Genomic DNA, 19,083 nt, shown 5'->3' with positions numbered 1-19,083 from the left:
ACTTTTTGTTTTCTATCAGGTGTGTTCTGGGTAACACCACCATCTTGGCGGAGTTTGTGAGCGAGGAGGATGTGGCTCGCTACATTGCACATTCCCAGGCAGGAGGAGCAGGGAGTGGAGGAACCACGGCCGGCTCTGCGGGCTCCGGGCCGACGGCATCCTCCGCGGTGGGGGCCAACGGTAACGGAGGGAGCTGCGAGAGGGGTGGCGCAGGAAGCAGCGGTGGGGGAGGAGTAGAAGGAGGCTCCACAGCTGGAGGAGCAGGAAACGGAGGAGCCGGGCCTTCCAGCTCCGGGTGGCAGAGTCTGGACAGCACAGGCAGCTCATCGGACCAGTCCTCCACCCAGGGGCCCGGGCTGGGCATCTTCACCCAGTGGAGCAGCAATGGGACCGGGGTGGGCGGGGCTGGAGGCGTGGAGGCCGGAAGGCAGGGTCTGTGGGGGGGGATGGGGGGGATGAGCGGGATGAGCGGGGCGGGGTACCCTAGCAGTAGCCTCTGGGGTTCCCCAGCACTTGAGGACCGTCACCAGATGGGCAGCCCCGCCTCGCTGCTGCCAGGGGACCTGCTGGGCGGGGGGGCTGACTCCATCTGAGGGGGCCGACTGACACACACATTTTACACCCAAGTTGTAATACATATGTCACACTCTGTATTTATTTACTTGTAGAGATGACATGAATCAAAGCTACTTTGGTCACTCAACATTCATACTACACACAGGCTACATGCACTCATTATTTTCAGCACATACACATTAAACCGCTAAACTTTAAATGAAGACAACAGTAAAACTTGAACCGGATAAAAAAAGGTGAAATCCATTACACTCTTTAGGACCCAACTGGATAGCTTTGTCTTTCTACTCCAAATCTCACCATCTGCATTCAGAGACCCGATCACTCAGGCATGCACTGTAGACAGGCTCAGCCAGAGTCGTACACGTCAACAAGTTTAGCTATTGCTGTTTTTAGTGTGCCACAACTTCCTTCTTTTGTATTACTATTTAACGGTTGAATCTCAAAATTCAGACTTGCAGACTGAGCCATCATAGACCTGGCTGGCTGGCGTACTTCTAAGTTCTCATGTTCGGAAGTTTGACAGTGGGGAAGGATCTGGAGTTTGTAGAAAATTTGGGACGGCGCCACACGACTGAGTCAAATGGACGATCGGCAACCTTTTTTGAGATGTGGGAAAAGCGAGCGTTTTTAGTAGGTACCGACACCTCTACAAAAATCTGTCATCAACATGGGACCCAGGGTAAAAAAAAAAAAGAAAAGAAATCAAAACCGAAACAACATTAGCCAAACTTGCACTATATGCCTCTGGGTTTGTTGTTGACACATCCTCCACAAATCCCTCCATTTTTTTGAACCAGAGCTACAAAACAACTACACAGACCTTACAGGACTACAAGTTCCAACAGCAGTGGCCTTGGCTAACAACCAGCGGCCGCCCGCCATGTCAGCAGCCTTCACACCTTCTCATCAGTTACACATTGCTCTTATATTTGACAAGCAAAATTGTATCTCCTTGTTGATGTACGTCGGTTGTTTATCATATTTTCTTCTGTTTTAAAAGAAAAGAGAAACGTGTGAAACTTTGTGGAAATTCAGAGATGTCCTTTTTTCCCTTCAAACACTGACCTCGCTATTGTATTTTTTTTTTTTTCTTACTCGAGAAATCAAGTTGGTTATTATATATTGTCATGATGTTAATGATGACTATGATCACTTATTTACTCGCTGTACAAGGTGCCCTCCTGCCTGCCTGTGCGTGCATGAAAGGAGTGATGACAGTATGACCGAATGGGGGAGGGTGTGATGAAGATAATGATGACGAGGATATCTGGAGTGTCTGTGTTATTCTTACAATGTTGAATGTTTTTTTTTTCTTTTGTTTCTTGTCCATGAGAGATTTGTGTGTGTGTGTGTGTGTGTGTGTGTGTGTGTGTGTGTGTGTGTGTGTGTGTGTGTGTGTGTGTGTGTGTGTGTGTGTGTGTGTGTGTGTGTGTGTGTGTGTGTGTGTGTGTGTGTGTGTGTGTGTGTGTGTGTGTGTGTGTGTGTGTGTGTGTGTGTGTGAGTGTGAGAGAGGGACACGGTGAGTGTGTGTGCTTTTGAACACTTATCTGCTCCAGTCAGGGAAGTGAATAATTGTTAATCTGACATCTTACATTTGAAAGTGTGTGTGTGTGTATACATGTTTGCGTGCTTGACTGTCTGGATATTGTAATAGCTAAAAAGTAAAAAAACAAACAAACAAAAAAAAACATTGGCACTATTGCATATGTCGCTTAAGTTGTTTTTTTTTAGCTGCATTTTGTTCCTGTTTGTATTTTCTTTTTTCTGCCAAATGCAATAAGAGAATATTTTGTTTTTAAGACGAAGCAACCAACTGAAGGCATTTCTATTAAGATGCCAAATCCTACCATACCAAGCTGAGCTGGAACAGTGTTTTACAGACACGTTAAAAACATTACCTGTTATGTTTTACTGTTTGTCTTTTTTTTGTTATTATGTATCAATTTAAATTAAGTCAGTCTTTATTATCACTCCTGTTCGGGATGTTTTCATTTATTTCAGATGTTACAAAAAGGAGAGGAAATTAATTTAAAGCAGAAAAGAACAAGATAATAAAGGTTGAATTGAAGTCTGTAGTGGTTTATTGTTTGATCTGTGCGGCCGAGTTAACAGTTGACCTATAGCAGGGCCAGCCCTAGACTTTTGGGGGCCCTAAGCAGGATTTGGTTTGGGGACTCTCCACATTGTAACATGTTGCCACTGCACTTGGCACTTAACCAACTTGTGTATTGTAAATATTAGTTTAAGCACTCCTAATGTACAAATGCGCATTTAAAGACTAATGTGAGACCTATTAGCAGCAACACTATCTTTAAATAGACTGGCTCTGTTATGATCTCTATTGTGGGACATTTTAAGCGCTCTTGGGGGCACCCTGGTAGCCACGGTAGGGCCCTAAGCAGACGCTTAGTTCGCTTATGGGTCGGGCCGGCTCTGACCTATAGGATGTCAGGTATTCATAGCCCAGTTTCCTGCCGTTTCAGGTTAGATGCCAACCATCTTATAAATGCAGTTGTTCCTTTGCCATTCGACTGTAAAGTCAATGGGACTGGCTGCCAATGCATCTTTGTTCCATAAGCATTAAATGGAGAAAAAGAAATCCCCTGTACTTGTTGGCAGTGCTAGAAAAGTTCATGTTAGGGTGAATGCTGGATATATTCTGGCACAGTCTCTGGTTTTTCATCCCCTCTTACTGTCATGTTATTAACTTTTCTGTTTTAAAACGAGTAATTAAGTAATTGTAATGCAGAAAATGTCCTTCAAGTCCAAGGTTTCCTCTCTGATTGACAACTTCAGGAAAGAGTGATTTAGGTTCGCAAACATCGATAGACCTGCGTGCAGAGAGGATTTATTTTAAAATCAATTGCGATACACGCCCATAACCTTAACCAATCACAACCAGTCTGGTAGAACACATTCTGTTTATTATGTATTCATATTGTATTTAGGGGTTTCATTTAGAATTAAAAAAAAAAAAAAAAAAAAAAGGCCATCGATTACTCGGAATTGCTTAGGCTCGTGCACGTCATCTTACCTGCGTTTTCTCTCGGTTGCTGCACATTTTCTGTCCAGCGAGCAACAAGAGAACCAACACATTACTATTTTACACTGGTAAGGTACTCGGAGCAGAAAACATAACTTTTAGGTTGTTAAAAGATACAATGAATATGTTGTTTTTTTCTGGTGACGTTTTTCATGACAAGCTGTTATGCTAGGACAGCTGCTTTTTCTTCTTTTTCGTTTGGGCTTCTCGTCCTTCGTCGACGTGTTATTTTGGCTATAGCTTTGCAAAAAATCAAATTTATGCTGGCAAAAAAATGTCTGAGTGCTTCTTTTTTACTTAACGTTAGTTAGTCAGTCAGTCCCAGCAACTAGTCTAACAGACGGTGTAAAAACGAATTGGCCTACTTTTGTGCAAGTTTAGCTGGTGATATGTTCTACATAACACATTGTTGGTAGGGCTGGGCGATATGGAGGAAATCAAATATCACAAATAGGCTACTTCGATATTGATACCCCAACGATATTGTAGTGTTGACTATTGGTGCTTTCCCAAAATATTTACACTGAGATTTTTTATAACTAATCATCAGTAGGCCTATGTGGATATAATGACTAAGTGGGTAAAGGCAAATAACAGAACAGTAACAGCATTCTGGTAAGTTCAGAAAATGGCATCACTTTACTGTAATGCAGCCTTTAGAACCAGGAAAAGACAACACGATCATGCCATATTACGATTTCCAAAATCTAAGACGACATCTAGTCTCATATCACGATATATAATATCGATATATTGCCCAGCTCTAATTGTCGGCATACTTTTCTTTATTCCCCATTCAAAACATAAGTTTTATCAATATAATTTTTTTTTTTTTTTAAATACAGCGGTTTACAGTTTGTTCTCTATACCGAACAATCTACAGAATCGTACTCTGAATCGAATATACTGCAATTCCACTTCAAACAGGCCTACGATTAAACGTTAACATTTAATTTTGGGTAAAGTGATGCATTTTTGTAGGGAGTAGTAGGCCTACCGCTAGAGGGGGCTGACGCTTCTAGACGCACAGTTTAACACACACAGAGCACTTACCTGTGCATGCTGTAATTGTCTAATGTGTGTACTTTAGGAATTCATTTAGGTGTGTTGGTGAAAATACACGTATCAGCTTGGCGCTCCATTCTCGTCCGCAAAAACAGGCAGCAGCGGCAGCGCGACGGCTTTAAGATAATCCGGGCATCTCTTCAAGTCTGTGGATGACATCATTGATATTGTCAATGGTGTAAACTGAGAGAGGGGTGGGGGGTGGTGTTTGAGTGGGGAGAGAGAGGAGAGCAGCCAGAGGAGAGAGAGATAGAGAGAGAAGGACCTCAGTGTCTGGTTTCGGCGTTTTTCCTCCCCCAGCATAAAAATCGTGACAGTGAAAATCCTCCAGAGTCGCGGGGCTGCAGTCGTTTTTTTTGTTGTTGGGGGGTCTTTTTCGGGAGTAGGGGGTTCGGGTCACAGATCTCCGAGGTTATGAGCCGTCCGAAGCCGCGTCGGTGCGTCGCTGTCCAGGGTCCTGAGTGAGACGGAGCCATCGGGCGACCACGGAGCCTGCCATAACCCGGTGAGGTGAGGAGGAGGAGGGGTGGGGTGGACTGGGGGTGTATGTTGGCTAGTCAAGGTGTCTGGAGGCTTTGTGTGTGTGTGTGTGTGTGTGTGTGTGTGTGTGTGTGTGTGTGTGTGTGTGTGTGTGTGTGTGTGTGTGTGTGTTTTGGTTTAGATAAATAAGGTCCAAATATAGAGTCGTGTTGGGGCTGGGTGTGTGCTTGTTCAGAGGTCCTACCTGTACATGGAGGGTGCGGTTATGGGAATTATTGGCACATTTGATGGTCAGTGGGGGACGAGCGATGTGTTTTTTGCACTTAGCACCTTCCCCGTTTCCTCTCCTGTGGTATCTGGGGCAACTGCATGAAGTATTTCGCTCTGAAAATACACAACGTCTTGCCTGTTTCTGCAGTCCTTTGCAGCGACGTTGGATCTCAGTTTTGTAACACTGACAGTATAGCAGCTATGAGAGAGGAGGAGATGAGCTGGAGAGACCTCAGGTAAAGGGTTTGGTCATGTGCAGCAGTGGCTTGCTCTGCCTTATTTCCCCCCCCTCCCCCCCACACTCAGTGTATGGGGTGTACGTAGGTCTACAATGCAGCCGAGACAAACAAAATGAACTTAGTCAGCGTTTAGTGCAATGCCAAACCGACTTGTAAACAGCCACAACCTCTGTCGAAATAAGCCCTCAGTCAATTCCCACTGTTAAGTCCCTATATTTGATGGCTGTTCACACAGGCTTGGGGTGAGGAAAACGTGACTCATTCGAAATTTCATCAGGGGACTCCGGTCAGAAATTGGGAGTTTATTGAGATGGCTTGTACACACCCCCCCCACCCCCGCTTGCAGCTCTGAATAAATCATGTTATACTAAACTACACGCCCGGTTCTTCTTTGATCGCACCTTTTCCCCATGCACTTGATAAACCCTTGATTGGCCTACATTGTTGTCCTCTGAGATACCAGAGTTTATTATTGTGTCCGCTGAAGGTGTAATATCTCTAACTAAAAAAAAAAAAAACATGGCTGACAGGAGCAGGGTGGTTACATTAGATCCTGCGTATTGAAAAATGATTTGCTTCCACACTGGGTTTAGTCACATAAAGTCAAGCTGGAAGCGAGCAACATTTTCTTTCCTAGTTCCAGTGATTCAACTCAGGCTGCCCTACGTCACCGCTTTGCCTCGGTAATTTGCACTTTTCATACTTTCTCATCTCTGCTGTCGATTCTTCCCAAGCTTCCAGTATTATTTTCTTTAATGATACAGCCGCACCAAGGCTCGAGGCTTTCAGTTCAAAGTCTGCAGCTTTGCACCACTGTCCTTTACTCTATTGATCACCACTGATTGATGACAGCTTTGTGTGTGTGTGTGTGTGTGTGTGTGTGTGTGTGTGTGTGTGTGTGTGTGTGTGTGTGTGTGTGTGTGTGTGTGTGTGTGTGTGTGTGTGTGTGTGTGTGTGTTTGATTGTGTTTGTATCTATGTGTGCGTGTGTGTTTACCCCTTCAGTGAGTTAAAAAAGCTCAGGAGCCATGGAGTTGAGGGTGGGGAACAAGTACCGCCTTGGGAGGAAGATAGGGAGCGGATCCTTTGGAGATATTTACCTCGGTGAGTTTGTGTTGTGTTAACCTGATATTGTTCCTTATCTTCTTTCATTGCAAAAAGTGAATATAACACATATTCCAGTTCATGTGAACAATGTTAAATAGATCTCACTCTTAAATTTCATAGGTCAAAAGACCCTTTTTTTGTGTTGGGAATGATTGACATGTTGCAACTACATCGCTGGCATTTCTCCCATCAGGTTCTAACATCGCTACAGGAGAGGAAGTAGCCATCAAACTGGAATGTGTGAAAACCAAACATCCACAGCTTCACATCGAGAGCAAATTTTACAAGATGATGCAGGGCGGAGGTAAGATGAAGAAGAAGCATTTCGGGGATTTTGAAAGCTTTACTAGAACTTTACACTGAGAGGCAGTGAAGAGTTTAAGGGGGCGCTAAGGGGTATTTGGAGCTGGTGAATCAGCAATGATTGCAGTTGTTTTGGAGACACTGTCAGTGGCAAAATGACCACTTTTGTGAAGGTAAATACAAGCTGGACAATTGCTTACATTTACTTACATTGTAGCTTGTTTCGCCGCTGCCTACTGCTGTGATCTCGCTTAATACTGGAACAATATCAAAGAGTGTTGTTCCCATCAGTCACTTAGGCACAAAAACATAGGAAAATAGGGTCCAGGTTCTAAAAAATTGTAGTTACCATTTAAATGAAAAAGAGATGAGGTTAAAAGTAATGCAAAGGTCCATCTTCTGCTAAAGTAGCAGTAGTAGTGTAAATGCAAACTGCAAGTCCAGTCAAATAAGTGAAAAGAAAAGTGTGTGTCATTAATTGGTGGATTATGACCTTGTATATACACTCTCAACCCCATGTCATTATCTATCTATCAGTCTATGGTTATTATGCCCTATTCTGTTTCCTAACCCACTGATTCCCCCTCCCTTCCTCTCCACAGTGGGGATCCCGTCTATCAAGTGGTGCGGAGCGGAAGGCGACTACAACGTTATGGTCATGGAGCTGCTGGGCCCCAGTCTGGAGGACCTGTTCAACTTCTGCTCCCGCAAGTTCAGTCTGAAAACTGTCCTGCTGCTGGCCGACCAGATGGTGAGACAGACTGACTGACTGCCTGCAGTCCACACTGTAATACACAATAGTTCGTCAGAGTTGTTCCTGAGACCCAGGGCCAATAACTGCCACACAGTCCCTCCGTAGTAACTAATGACTTCAAGAGCTCACCGAACACTTTTGTGTTTCATGGAGGCTCCATCGGGGTTTATTCAGTCTTTATAAAGAGGTCCCTCAAGGCGCCCAAGGAAAAACAATACCTAAACAGTGATCGTTATGGAAAGGTACACGATAAATTGTCTAAACTTGCACCTTTGCTTATCCAATATAATGCCCTGAAGTCAACCTCAGGCTGGGAAGTTACACCGATTAAAGAAAAAAAAGGATGTGGCTTATTTTTAGACTGGAACTAAATGGATAATTTGAAATCGGAGCATAATTCTCATCCAAACCTCCGAAGCTTGTTTCCTGGATCGGGACAAAGCCTATCCCCTCACTATCTTGGACCATTCAGCTCCTCCATAAAAGTCAATTCCAATCTGGGACACGGAAGCTCTGCAAGACGGCCTAATCCTTGTCACATAGGGGTCAGCCTGTGTTGTCTTTTATGAGCCTCACGTGTCATTCTTTAGTCTACAACTGGTACATTTGTTCTTTTCCTCCCATTTTCTCTTTGGCAACTTTGACCTCTTTTCCTAATCGTTATCTCCTCTCCTCTCCTCTCCTCTCCTCTCCTCTCCTCTCCTCTGGCAATAACTAAGAATTGAACTGTCCCATTACATAAAATGACCTTTATTTATCTGCAGACAGGCTGACAGGGTTATTGATCAATACCAATGAATCAACTATTATTTCACTGGGCAATGAGACTTGTGGCCTTCAAAACTCACCTTTAAACCAAACACTATATAACTATGGGAATATAAAGACTCCCAGCATCCCAGCTCTACCTATCAAGACCAGTAGTAAAAGTAACTGATTCTCTGAAAAGGAGTAACTGTTTACCAGACATCCAGACCAAAGTACTCACTCATCTTAAAACTTAAAAAAAGACAGTATGTGTAGTCAATTTTCAATTTCAATTCAATTTTATTCCACAGTGGGTGTTTTTTAATGCATTTGACCAGCACCCACATGTTTTAGAGCAATACAGAAAGGATACTAATCAAATACATAGCTTAAAGGACCACACCCCACAATTGCATATGCTAAACTACTGACTGAATACTTCCCTTTTTTAAAGCATACCACAAGGGGGTAAGCGAGAAAGCGTAGCTCCTATGGGGAGATTCTGAGGCTAACAAGCTTTCCGCTAGCATTCCATTGTCTCCCATTCATTATGGCGTCACTTTGACAGTGAATAACTTTACATCTGAAGCGTTTAAAGACTCTATTTGTCCATTGTTTATTTCTAAAGAAACACGACAATGCATAAAAGGCTCCATTACCTTGTATCTCACGTTATGGCTCCGTAGCAGCCGTATTTGTAAAAATAGGCTAACGATTGTGTCATAACCACGCGACTTACTGTCGCACAGTAGAGAAATTACCGTATAGTCAGGAGAAGCTTGAAGGCAATCGGGGGGACGTGGAGGCATGCAGTCAAGGGAGAAGCCCATAGAGAGTCCACGAAAGCATCAGAACAAAATATTTCAGCAACGTTTTGATGGATTGGAAACACTTCAGTGTGTGGCAAGTGAATTCATATGAAGTAACATTTATCCACGGACAGAATCTCTTGGCACAGCTAGCAGAAGACTTACACATTTCAGACAGGTTGCTCACGTCACATCTACGTTGTCAAGTTCAGTTTGAGGCTGCGCAGTAACGCTCGGCCAGCACCGGAAAAGTACTTCTACTTGACTTCACTGGTCTCCGTCGAAGTCTATGGCGTTGCTGTGTCCATTTCTTTCGCTGTTTATGATCATTTTAGTGGAACGTTCTCCCTTATAGGCAGCCATTGACCTCCACTTCTTTTAGTACGCTATGAAAATCAGCTTGCAGAGATGTGAAAGGTAATCCATCACTGTTAAGATGTCATTACTTTTTTTGTCAAAATTCATAACTGTAGTTTGGTTTTGCAGCTGTGAGCATGGGCTGCTAAAAAAAAAACCTCATTGTTGAGATATTATTGTTGCCTGCTTAAAGTCAATCTTTTAAAACACCAAAATACATAAGCAGTATGTATGTACCTTTTTACATTTTCCATCTGTTAGTTTTCGTCTTCTGGCTTAATTTCAAAGCAATATAACTCATTACAGTAATAGAATGCCTTTTGGTAGCTAACTCACATCTTGGATGTCTGAGCATCTTTTTTCAAAGAATTTTAAACAGTTCCCGATTGCAACATGCATTATTACATGATAATGTCATTGTGTAACTGTGACAAAAGATTGATTTTACACATGAAGACCAGTTTACTATGAACTTGGGGGTTAAGATGTGGGCATCTATGTAACAAAGTACCATACTGAGTTGCATTATGGGGGTTGTAGGATCCAGTGTTTTTTTTAGCTTAACTCATACTCAGGACTCACAGTCAAGATATCTCTCCCTCTGCTGATTCGACTTTGACCATTTCTTTTTCAAATCTGTCTGTTGTTAGTCCTCCAATTTTATCAAAGTGCAGTGCTAAATTGCAGGAGTACCCCTTTAAGACATTTTGTGGCTCAAGCCAGGTTCAAGTCTCTCTAAGTCGATTTTTACTGCTTACTCACATGATATTACCTGGGGGATTCCTGAAGCGTCTAACCCGAAAAACTAATAGTTTGCTCTTCTGAACTGCACATTTTTATCAATGGGCTACAGCTTCCAAAACCACTAATACTCTCATTTATCCCAACTAAATCCTGTTTCCCATCTCTTATCCGTTCCAGATCAGTAGGATTGAATACATCCACTCCAAGAACTTCATCCACAGAGACGTGAAGCCTGACAACTTCCTGATGGGGCTCGGCAAGAAGGGCAACCTGGTCTACATTATCGACTTCGGCCTGGCCAAAAAATACCGTGACGCCCGAACGCACCAGCACATCCCCTACCGTGAGAATAAGAACCTCACTGGCACCGCCCGCTATGCCTCCATCAACACCCATCTGGGCATCGGTAAGACAGCATCCACGTAGAGGTTGGCCAGGATACTGTATCTGTGCAGGTGTGGATGTATGTGTTCTGCTAACCCCACTGTGGTCAGTCCACAGTCAGTAGAATATGTTGCAATATGCATGTTTATTGATCAGGACTGGATTCTCAGAACTGCAGCCTCCTTTTGTTTCTTTTCCTTTCCTTTTATCTTCTACCTCTGTCTTTGTCTCCTCCTCTTCCTTTTCTGCTTCTCCCCCCTGAAACTTTTTTGCCATTTCACTCACTCCTCCCTTCTCTCTCTCTCTCTCTCTCTCTCTCTCTCTCTCTCTCTCTCTCCGTTCTGTTTTTTCCTCCACAGAGCAGTCGAGGCGAGATGACCTGGAGTCTCTGGGCTACGTACTCATGTACTTCAACCTGGGCTCTCTGCCCTGGCAGGGCCTCAAGGCTGCCACCAAGAGGCAGAAGTATGAACGCATCAGTGAGAAGAAAATGTCCACCCCCATCGAGGTGCTCTGCAAGGGATATCCCTGTGAGTAAAGCCAATTTAAAAAGGGCTTTTGCAATATTTCTGTCTCAGTTCTTCTCAGAAGGCTTGCCACCTCCCCTTGACAGCTTTGAGTCAAATTCCTTGTACAGTATGTGCACACATACTTAGCCAATAACGCAGATTTTTGATTTCTCTCTTGTCTTTCCCAGCTGAGTTCTCCACTTACCTGAATTTGTGTCGCTCCCTGCGGTTCGACGACAAGCCAGACTACTCATACCTGAGGCAGCTCTTTAGGAACCTTTTCCACAGACAGGGCTTCTCCTATGACTACGTCTTTGACTGGAACATGCTGAAGTTTGTGAGTGGCTCATCCAAAATTCAGACCTGTCACGCTCCGTAACGGAACGCTGCGGGCGTCATGCTTTTGCTTGTCTCGCATTGCCAGACCTTCCTCCACAGCGCTGCGGAGGAGGGTCTGGCGAGTCCACACAGCATTACGGGATGGGAGAAAAACGTGCTCTGGTTTATTGGAATTTCTTTAAACCGATCACAATCGTCTTGGGCGCCGCTATGCGCCGGACGGAGCCACGGTGCCTCTGCAAAATAGCCTCGGGAGAGGAACTTGTTTTGGTGGAACATGTGTACGTTCAAAAGTTGTTTTAGTCGTGCAATAGAAAACTCAGATTGGACAGATAGTCTAGCTAGCTGTCTGGATTTACCCTGCAGAGATCTGAGGAGCAGTTAACCATAGTCCTCAGAAATCCACCGGAGTTTAAAATTACAACACAGAGAAAGCGGAAGGTAACGGAAGGAAAAGAGTGACTTCCGGCGGAATTTCTGGCGGCAACGGAGCAATCCCGGAAGAGGAACGTCGTGGATATAGACTATGCTTTTGCAAACTTACTTCCAGCTTTGAGGTTTAAAAGCCGTACGTTCACATTCTGTCCTGTTTCTCTGTTTTTCAGGGGGCCAGCAGGACCGCAGAGGATGGAGACAGAGAGAGGAGGGAGGGAAAGGAGCCGGAGGAGCGAGCAGGAGGAGGCCAAAGAGGAGCTGGGGGTCGAGCTCTGCCGCCTGGTCCGAACCCTTCAGCAGCCAACAGAGTCAGGAACGAGGCCGACGCTGCTCCCTCCAACCCGGCCGCACGTGGGGTCCAGCAGTCAGGTCAGGATGTTGTTCGTGGTTTTGGAGCTCCAGCTGGAACAGACTGAAGGCTTTCAATTCAAACGCGTGTCTATCTGTGTGTGCAGGTAACCGCTCTCCTCAGGCGGGGCGAGCGGAGCGAGCCGAGCGAGAGAGGAAGGTGGCCATGAGGCTTCATCGCGGGGCGCCCGCCAACGTCTCCTCCTCCGACCTGACTGCACGCCTTGACCAATCACGCATCACTGCGTCACAGGTAGATAGATTGTGGCTTTACAGGTTCAGCAAGAAGAAGAAGGGAGTTGCTGCATGTTTGATGCGCATGCCGCTGCAGATTAAGGGACAGTTTCGGCGCAAAATGAACCTAGGGGTTAATAACACATGGGTACAGAGCCGACCGTTCTCTGGGAAATGTTTTCATGCTAATCGAATGTGACCAGTCGAACGACAAACGCCGCGCTTGACCTACAGTATGTTACTGGTTACTGGTTACATGGCGTTCGTCGTTTCCCAAGATGGCGCCTGCCTGTATACGTGTACGGTACTGTCTTTATAAACTATCTTTTTAATAAACTGTCTGTACACTTACAAAGTTCTCAATGCTTTGGTTTACATCTAGGGACCCTCGTTATGCTACCGTGGAAGTGTGGTGCTATTTTGAGCCTTGTTAGTGGTATAGAAATAGCGATTTCTTTTTACTTTTTGCGTGCCCCGACGACTAGCTTTATAAGGTAATTAGCGGTTTGCGATAAAACTGGTCACATTCGATTAGCATGAAAACATATCCCAGAGAACGGTCGACTCGTTACCCATGTGTTATTAACCCTTAGGTTCATTTTGCGCTGGAATTGTCCTTTAAGGTGGCGATTCATAGGGCACAGTGCTAACAAACAGTCACAGTCATCACCTGTTGCAAGTGCAAATTACATGCTTTAGATTTAATGCTGCGTGCACCTAATATTTAGAGTAGGTGGTGACCTCTCATTGATGCAAACTGAAGGGGTTTGTGTGTTTCCTGAATCCTTTTTAGCCATGCTAACGGCCATGCTAGTCGATCGGTCCACCACTCTACTCCAGTTGCAACTGTTGGGCTGATTTCCATGACATGTTGTATAGACATTCATGGTCCCCTGAGGATGAATCCTACTGGCATTGGTGATCATCTTACTTTTCCTGGTTCAGCATGTCAAAGTTTTCACTTACATGTGAAATATCTTGATTTCTATCTACTTGATGGATTGGCACAAAAATTGTGTACAGACGTTTGTGGTCCTTGGATGCTATATCCTCACGACTTCTGTGATTGGTTCGTGACCTAATACCTGCATTACCAAGGCCATTCCCAGGTGGTATGCTAACCCGCTAAACTAAGATGGTGAACATGGTATACATTTGACTTGCTTAGCACCAGCATGTTAGCATTGTCGTTGCGAGCATGTTCGTAAGCTGGAACTCAAAGCACAACTGTGCCAAATTGCATCCTCACAGAGCCGTTAGCATGGCTCTGGACTCTTATTCTTGTTATTTAAGAATTTACAAAACTCAACCGTAAATAAAATGCAGCAGAGATTGCTCTCTTTTCACATGTAGCATTGATTGCTTTTTGTGTGTGAATAAAATGGATCAGAAGGATTTCCCTTTACATTTGACTGCTGACATTGGATTCTCTGTAATGCTTGCAACTCATGTTGATATAAATTCATAATTCATGATGCCAAATTTTGGAGCTAGGAAAATATTCAAACATAATCTACTTGAAATTACCACCACCAATATACTGATGTGAAGAGCTTTTGTTACTGTGCTCAGTTTAAATCTGACATGATACAAACACAGAATAGACTAATCCACCAAGGCCCAAAGCCTCTTATAATCTATAATATGTAATTGGACTCTCTCCAATGCTTCTTCATTTATTAGGGATCATGTCTGCATCCTGCAGTAATGTCACCAGCCGTTCTAAATATCCAGGCTGTCTTTACATCGCTACTCATATAATCTCACATGCACTATAACAATTTGGTGCAGCAGATGTTTCAAATTCAAATAGATATAATCTCAATTTACACTGTGCAGTCTGAATTTGCATACATTAACAATGATCTAGACAAAACCAGCACATTTGCATAATATCCTATGATCTTTGAAAGTTGTAAATAATTCAGTTTAGTTTTAGTAGCCGTCCACTGCTCCCCAGTGAATAAGATGACTTTGTGGTGGTTTTCTGATTTTGGTTTTTCTGAGCTTGCTCTTTCTGGTCCAAACCTTTATTCAGTTCCTGTGCTTCAATTGTCTCTGTGGGTCGACCCATATTCTAAAAATGTTCCCATGCTAGCAGCAAACCCCTGTCAGAGGAAAACCCCTGTGAAACAGCCAACAGGTCACAAATAGCCATATTCTGATCAAATCGCCAGAAAGAAAACTAAACTCAGGATGTAAATCGAGAAGTAAAAGAGCGTACAGGATATGGGCATGGAAGAGCTCAAATTGTAAATACAGTTTCAGGTTTCTGTCGTCTCCCTTTGATCTGCTTCAAGCTTCTCATCTTTCCCTCCACACTCAGGTCAGTGTGCCGTTTGAACATCTGGCAAAGTGAGGTCCTCCTGGCTGGCCCGCAGGTCAGTGGCAGGTATGGACACACACACACACACACACACACACACACACACACACACACACACACACACACACACACACACACACACACACACACACACACACACACACACACACACACACACATTTTTCATGAAAAGTTTTTTTATTCTAGAATTAAAAAGTTGCTATTTTCCCTGTAGAGTGAATGTTGCTGTTCCTCTTGCTATTGCAATCTAAAGCAATGCAGCCACAAATGATGTGTTCACAACTGGGTGTTCACAAATGAATTGGTTAGTTAGGTTTTATTTTGTTTAAGCTATTCTGGAAAATGTAGAAAATCGAAAAAAGACAGAAAATTTCAACACGCTTAACAAAAAAACTCAAATACACTAAACATTATAGACCAAATTGACTGAATGTATCATTGTCACATTAACAATGAAAAAGTATTTGAAGTTGGATGCCAAAAAGTCCATGTCGTAATGCCCTGTATTCACAGGATAAGTCTGGTGTTATACTTTATTTTTCTTATTCTCCACAAATTACAAATTATTGTGTCTGTATCAAAGCCTAATATATCTTATTCATGTGTGCTATAGACCTCCATTGTTGTTCAAAAACTATTTAAAACATCAATGTTGATTAGGAATCGACCGATTTTTTATAGTGCCGATGCCGATTTTTTTTCATCAGCCTTAGCCGATGACCGATACGGGCCTGAATTTGTTTTCAGAATCTGCTCTGCCATTTCTTTAAAATTAATAAACAAAAACACAGATCAGTGTCACTTCTGCAATCATCTTACATTCATATCACCCAAATTATGTGTGCAATGTGCATCATATGGATGGATGCACTGCATATGGTTAACTGTGCAAGGGTAAAAGGCTTCCATCAACATCTACAACACAGCCTTGATGATGCATTGCTTGCTGACATAAGACAGATATAATCAGGTCATCACAAAATGTCATTCGTCAACACATTTAAATAATTTAAGAAAACAATAAACCTGAAAAGAAGCCATTGAAATAAAGTGCTTGATTTGTAATTTAAAATGTCCATGGTACTGGAAGCCTGGCAGGCTTCCAGCACTCTGCTAGTCGGGGAGGGGCAGTGCATGGTCTGCACGTGAACTGCAGTGTCTCCAGCAACACAGAGCTGCCTGTGGACGCCTGTCTGTAAATAATGACAATGAAAAAAACTATCGGCAAACGCAGCAGCCGCGTATCGGCCGATGCCGATACACATAAAAACGCAAATATCGGCCCGGTATATCGACCAGCCGATAAAATCGATCTATCACTAATGTTGATATGCACCTTCATCGCCATGAACTTATATTTTGAGTCGATCCTACATACACAGTAAATAACACTAGGGCATCTAATGTGCTGATGATGAAAATAGTCACCAAAAAATGCGCTATTTACTCCTGTTTGAGTAACCTCTGCTAAAAAAAAACAACTACAAGCTGTTTTAGCCCTTTTTAAAGATGAAAGTATATATTTGTGACCTTCAGGAGGAACCAAGGCTTTGGGATGAACGCCACAGACAGGTTAAAGAAGTTAGAGAGTGTTGGGAGACTGACTCAGACTGAATTGTTTATATAATTTCAAGGAAAATAAAGCATATTTACATTTTTATCCTTTCCACAACATAAAATCTGACATTTCCCTTCTGTGTTTTGTTGTCTTGTGGTTCAGCAGCTGCAGGGTATCAAATACCTCTTACTTTTCAAATGGATGAATGAAAACATGAGTGAGTGGAGGAGAACAAGAGGAGCAGGAGGAAGCATTTCTGACCCTTGAAGAGGGGAAGGAGGCCATTCGTGTGTCTGTCAGTATGCTGTGTGAACAGTGGTGACCGGGGAAGAGCCGAAGGAACACTGAGATGATAGAAACCAGCGGGACAAACAAACTCTTGGCTGGAACCGGACGGTACAGCTTTTTCGGGATGTGGTCAGGGGGGTGGGGGGGAGTGGGTGATACTACACACTGGGCCCGCCCCTCCTTTCACGCATATTCACCTGTCCATCGACTCAACTTGCAGAAAAAACAAAACATCAAAGTGCACAAAACGGACTAAATTTCAGTTATTCTGTGGTTTACACCTGTGATAAAATCATTTAAAATCAACCCGATCATGTTTGAGAGCTACATCTGCTGCTTATGGTGTTCTTGCTTATATTTAAATATGTAAACAACTATGGAGATGAACAGGAAAAAAAAAAGTGTATTCAGGCCCTATCACAAGATGCGACAGGAGAATGCTTGGAAATGGATCAAAGAAAGGATCAGAGGAGGAGGAATGAATTAGAGAGACTGCAGGGAATTTTGTGAATGGGAGCGAGGCTGCTTTTTTCGTCGACAAGTGTCAGTGACCGTCAGTGTGTTATTGTCTTTAATTGTTCGTTTTGCCTTTCAATTTGCTTCAGAGAGCCTGAGGGGCTGGACGAGGGGAAAGGTGACTGTGTATGGTGAATTACCCATGAATCATCACAGAAGACTTGTCCCCAATTAAAACGTTCTCTTCTTCAGCACACTTGTTAGCCTATTGTCTTACCTAGGAAAGCCTAACAAGGAAAACGTGCTTTGCTGAATGTGGAAAGAGAAGAAGGAGGAGGAAGACTGCTTTGAGTTGAGTACAGATTTAAAAGGGACAGCCATGAGGATTGTATGATATGATGAAGCCTAAATCCAGCTTGTAACTCCGGGTCTGAAAAAGACTTGAGAAAGTTATACGACGTTTGGTGGTTTGTTCTTTCCTTTTGCTTTTTGTTTTTGTTTTAGAATATATGTAAAAATGTGTAGATACATTTTTGCCAGAATGTGACAGATTGTGTAAAGATGGAAGCTGGAGAGAAGAGTACTGTTTATTTCCTGACAGCCCTGGGGGGAAAGAGGGATTTGTACCACTGAACTTTAGAGTCCGCCAGAAGTGTGTGTTTTGGTTTCCACTGTGGCAGGCAATGACGGAGAGGTTCTTATTCATATTTGAAGGAGTGTTTTTGACCCAGGCTTGTCAGGATGGACGGATGTCACTGATGGGAAGGAGCTGCCTGATGTCCTGTACATTTCTATCCCATGCTTCGACTTTATTACTATGATATTTGTGTATATTTTCTGAATCAATAAAAATATACACAGCTTATACAGACTTCTAATTGATTGCAAAGTATTTGACCATTCATATTCATTATGTAATGTATTTGTCTTCCTTTTTTTCACATTTCCACCTCATATGCATTTTAGAGTGGCATCTACCCCTTGACCCATTGACATTTCATTTTACACATTCAGCTTAACTTGAACTGAAATTGTTCCTTTTGTACAGTGTATGCGTATCTTTTTAACTTGATTTTCTTTTTATGTGTATGTTGTATGTGTTTATTGCTGCTGTTTCGAGTTCTTTATGGCATTATGTTGTAAAATTCTGCTAGGGTCATTTGATGGTGTGTTTTTTTATACTAATGCGTTGTGTTTCTTTTCTTAAAGGTCCAATGTGTAGGAATTTCTCCCATCTAGCGTTGAGATCATACATCGCAAACCACTCTCTCGCGCCACGCAGTTCAAAGTATGTATTACAGCTACGGTAGCCTTCACGCTTCAAAAAGTCTCTTGCTCTTTTCAATATTCTTTTCCTTTTTCTGGGCGAAGAAGGAGACTCCTGTTCCTGAAATTTGGATTTTGAATACGTGTGGTCCTCCAGGTTTCCTTCCTCAAACTTGGCGGGGCCGGGAAGCTACGATACCCATTAGCAGCATTAGCAGCGCCTGTGAGTTTATCATGGGACAGCGAAAACGCGAAAGGCGGAGCAGTATGTCCTGTATGTCCCTTACCGGCTAACGTATTTCAAGATGGTGCATGAATATGGAGCGTCTACCCAAGGGGGTAAACGTCTGTCAACATCCCGTACCTCCTATGGCGCCATTTTGATGCTACCAAACGATCACCCGCCGTTAGCATTCCATTGAC

At 43.3% G+C, this 19,083-nt stretch overlaps 2 protein-coding genes across 12 annotated transcripts in view; both read left to right on the top strand.

The window, feature by feature from the left end:
* tnrc6b (trinucleotide repeat containing adaptor 6B) overlaps positions 1–1,345 on the top strand; it is a 29,315-nt gene extending 27,970 nt beyond the window's left edge. For all 7 annotated transcript variants that reach the window (XM_039787871.1, XM_039787869.1, XM_039787870.1 and 4 more), the window contains one exon: positions 20–1,345. In XM_039787871.1, the coding sequence (XP_039643805.1) occupies positions 20–593 (574 nt within the window). In that variant the 3' untranslated portion in view covers positions 594–1,345. The remainder of the gene's footprint in view (positions 1–19) is intronic.
* A 2,289-nt stretch (positions 1,346–3,634) lies between these two features.
* Positions 3,635–18,259, top strand: csnk1e (casein kinase 1, epsilon). Of its 5 annotated transcripts, none has more exons than XM_039789326.1 (11): positions 3,635–3,690; positions 6,681–6,779; positions 6,976–7,086; positions 7,688–7,836; positions 10,674–10,902; positions 11,240–11,410; positions 11,578–11,726; positions 12,334–12,532; positions 12,619–12,764; positions 15,072–15,137; positions 16,813–18,259. In XM_039789326.1, the coding sequence occupies exons 2-10, from the start codon at positions 6,704–6,706 to the stop codon at positions 15,102–15,104; spliced, it is 1,263 nt and encodes a 420-aa protein (XP_039645260.1). In that variant the 5' UTR covers positions 3,635–3,690; positions 6,681–6,703; the 3' UTR covers positions 15,105–15,137; positions 16,813–18,259. The 5 variants fall into 5 exon arrangements, with proteins under 5 accessions (XP_039645260.1, XP_039645259.1, XP_039645262.1 ...); XM_039789325.1 differs by lacking the exon at positions 3,635–3,690 and adding an exon at positions 5,063–5,192; XM_039789328.1 differs by lacking the exon at positions 3,635–3,690 and adding an exon at positions 5,063–5,197 and having other exon boundaries at positions 15,072–15,126.
* Positions 18,260–19,083: the final 824 nt, after the last annotated feature.

This window comes from Perca fluviatilis, chromosome 21 (assembly GCF_010015445.1).
Source record: "Perca fluviatilis chromosome 21, GENO_Pfluv_1.0, whole genome shotgun sequence".
Classification (NCBI taxonomy): Eukaryota; Metazoa; Chordata; class Actinopteri; order Perciformes; family Percidae; genus Perca; species Perca fluviatilis.
Note: the sequence above shows the minus strand (reverse complement) of the source record. Positions and strands in the feature narration are given on the sequence as shown.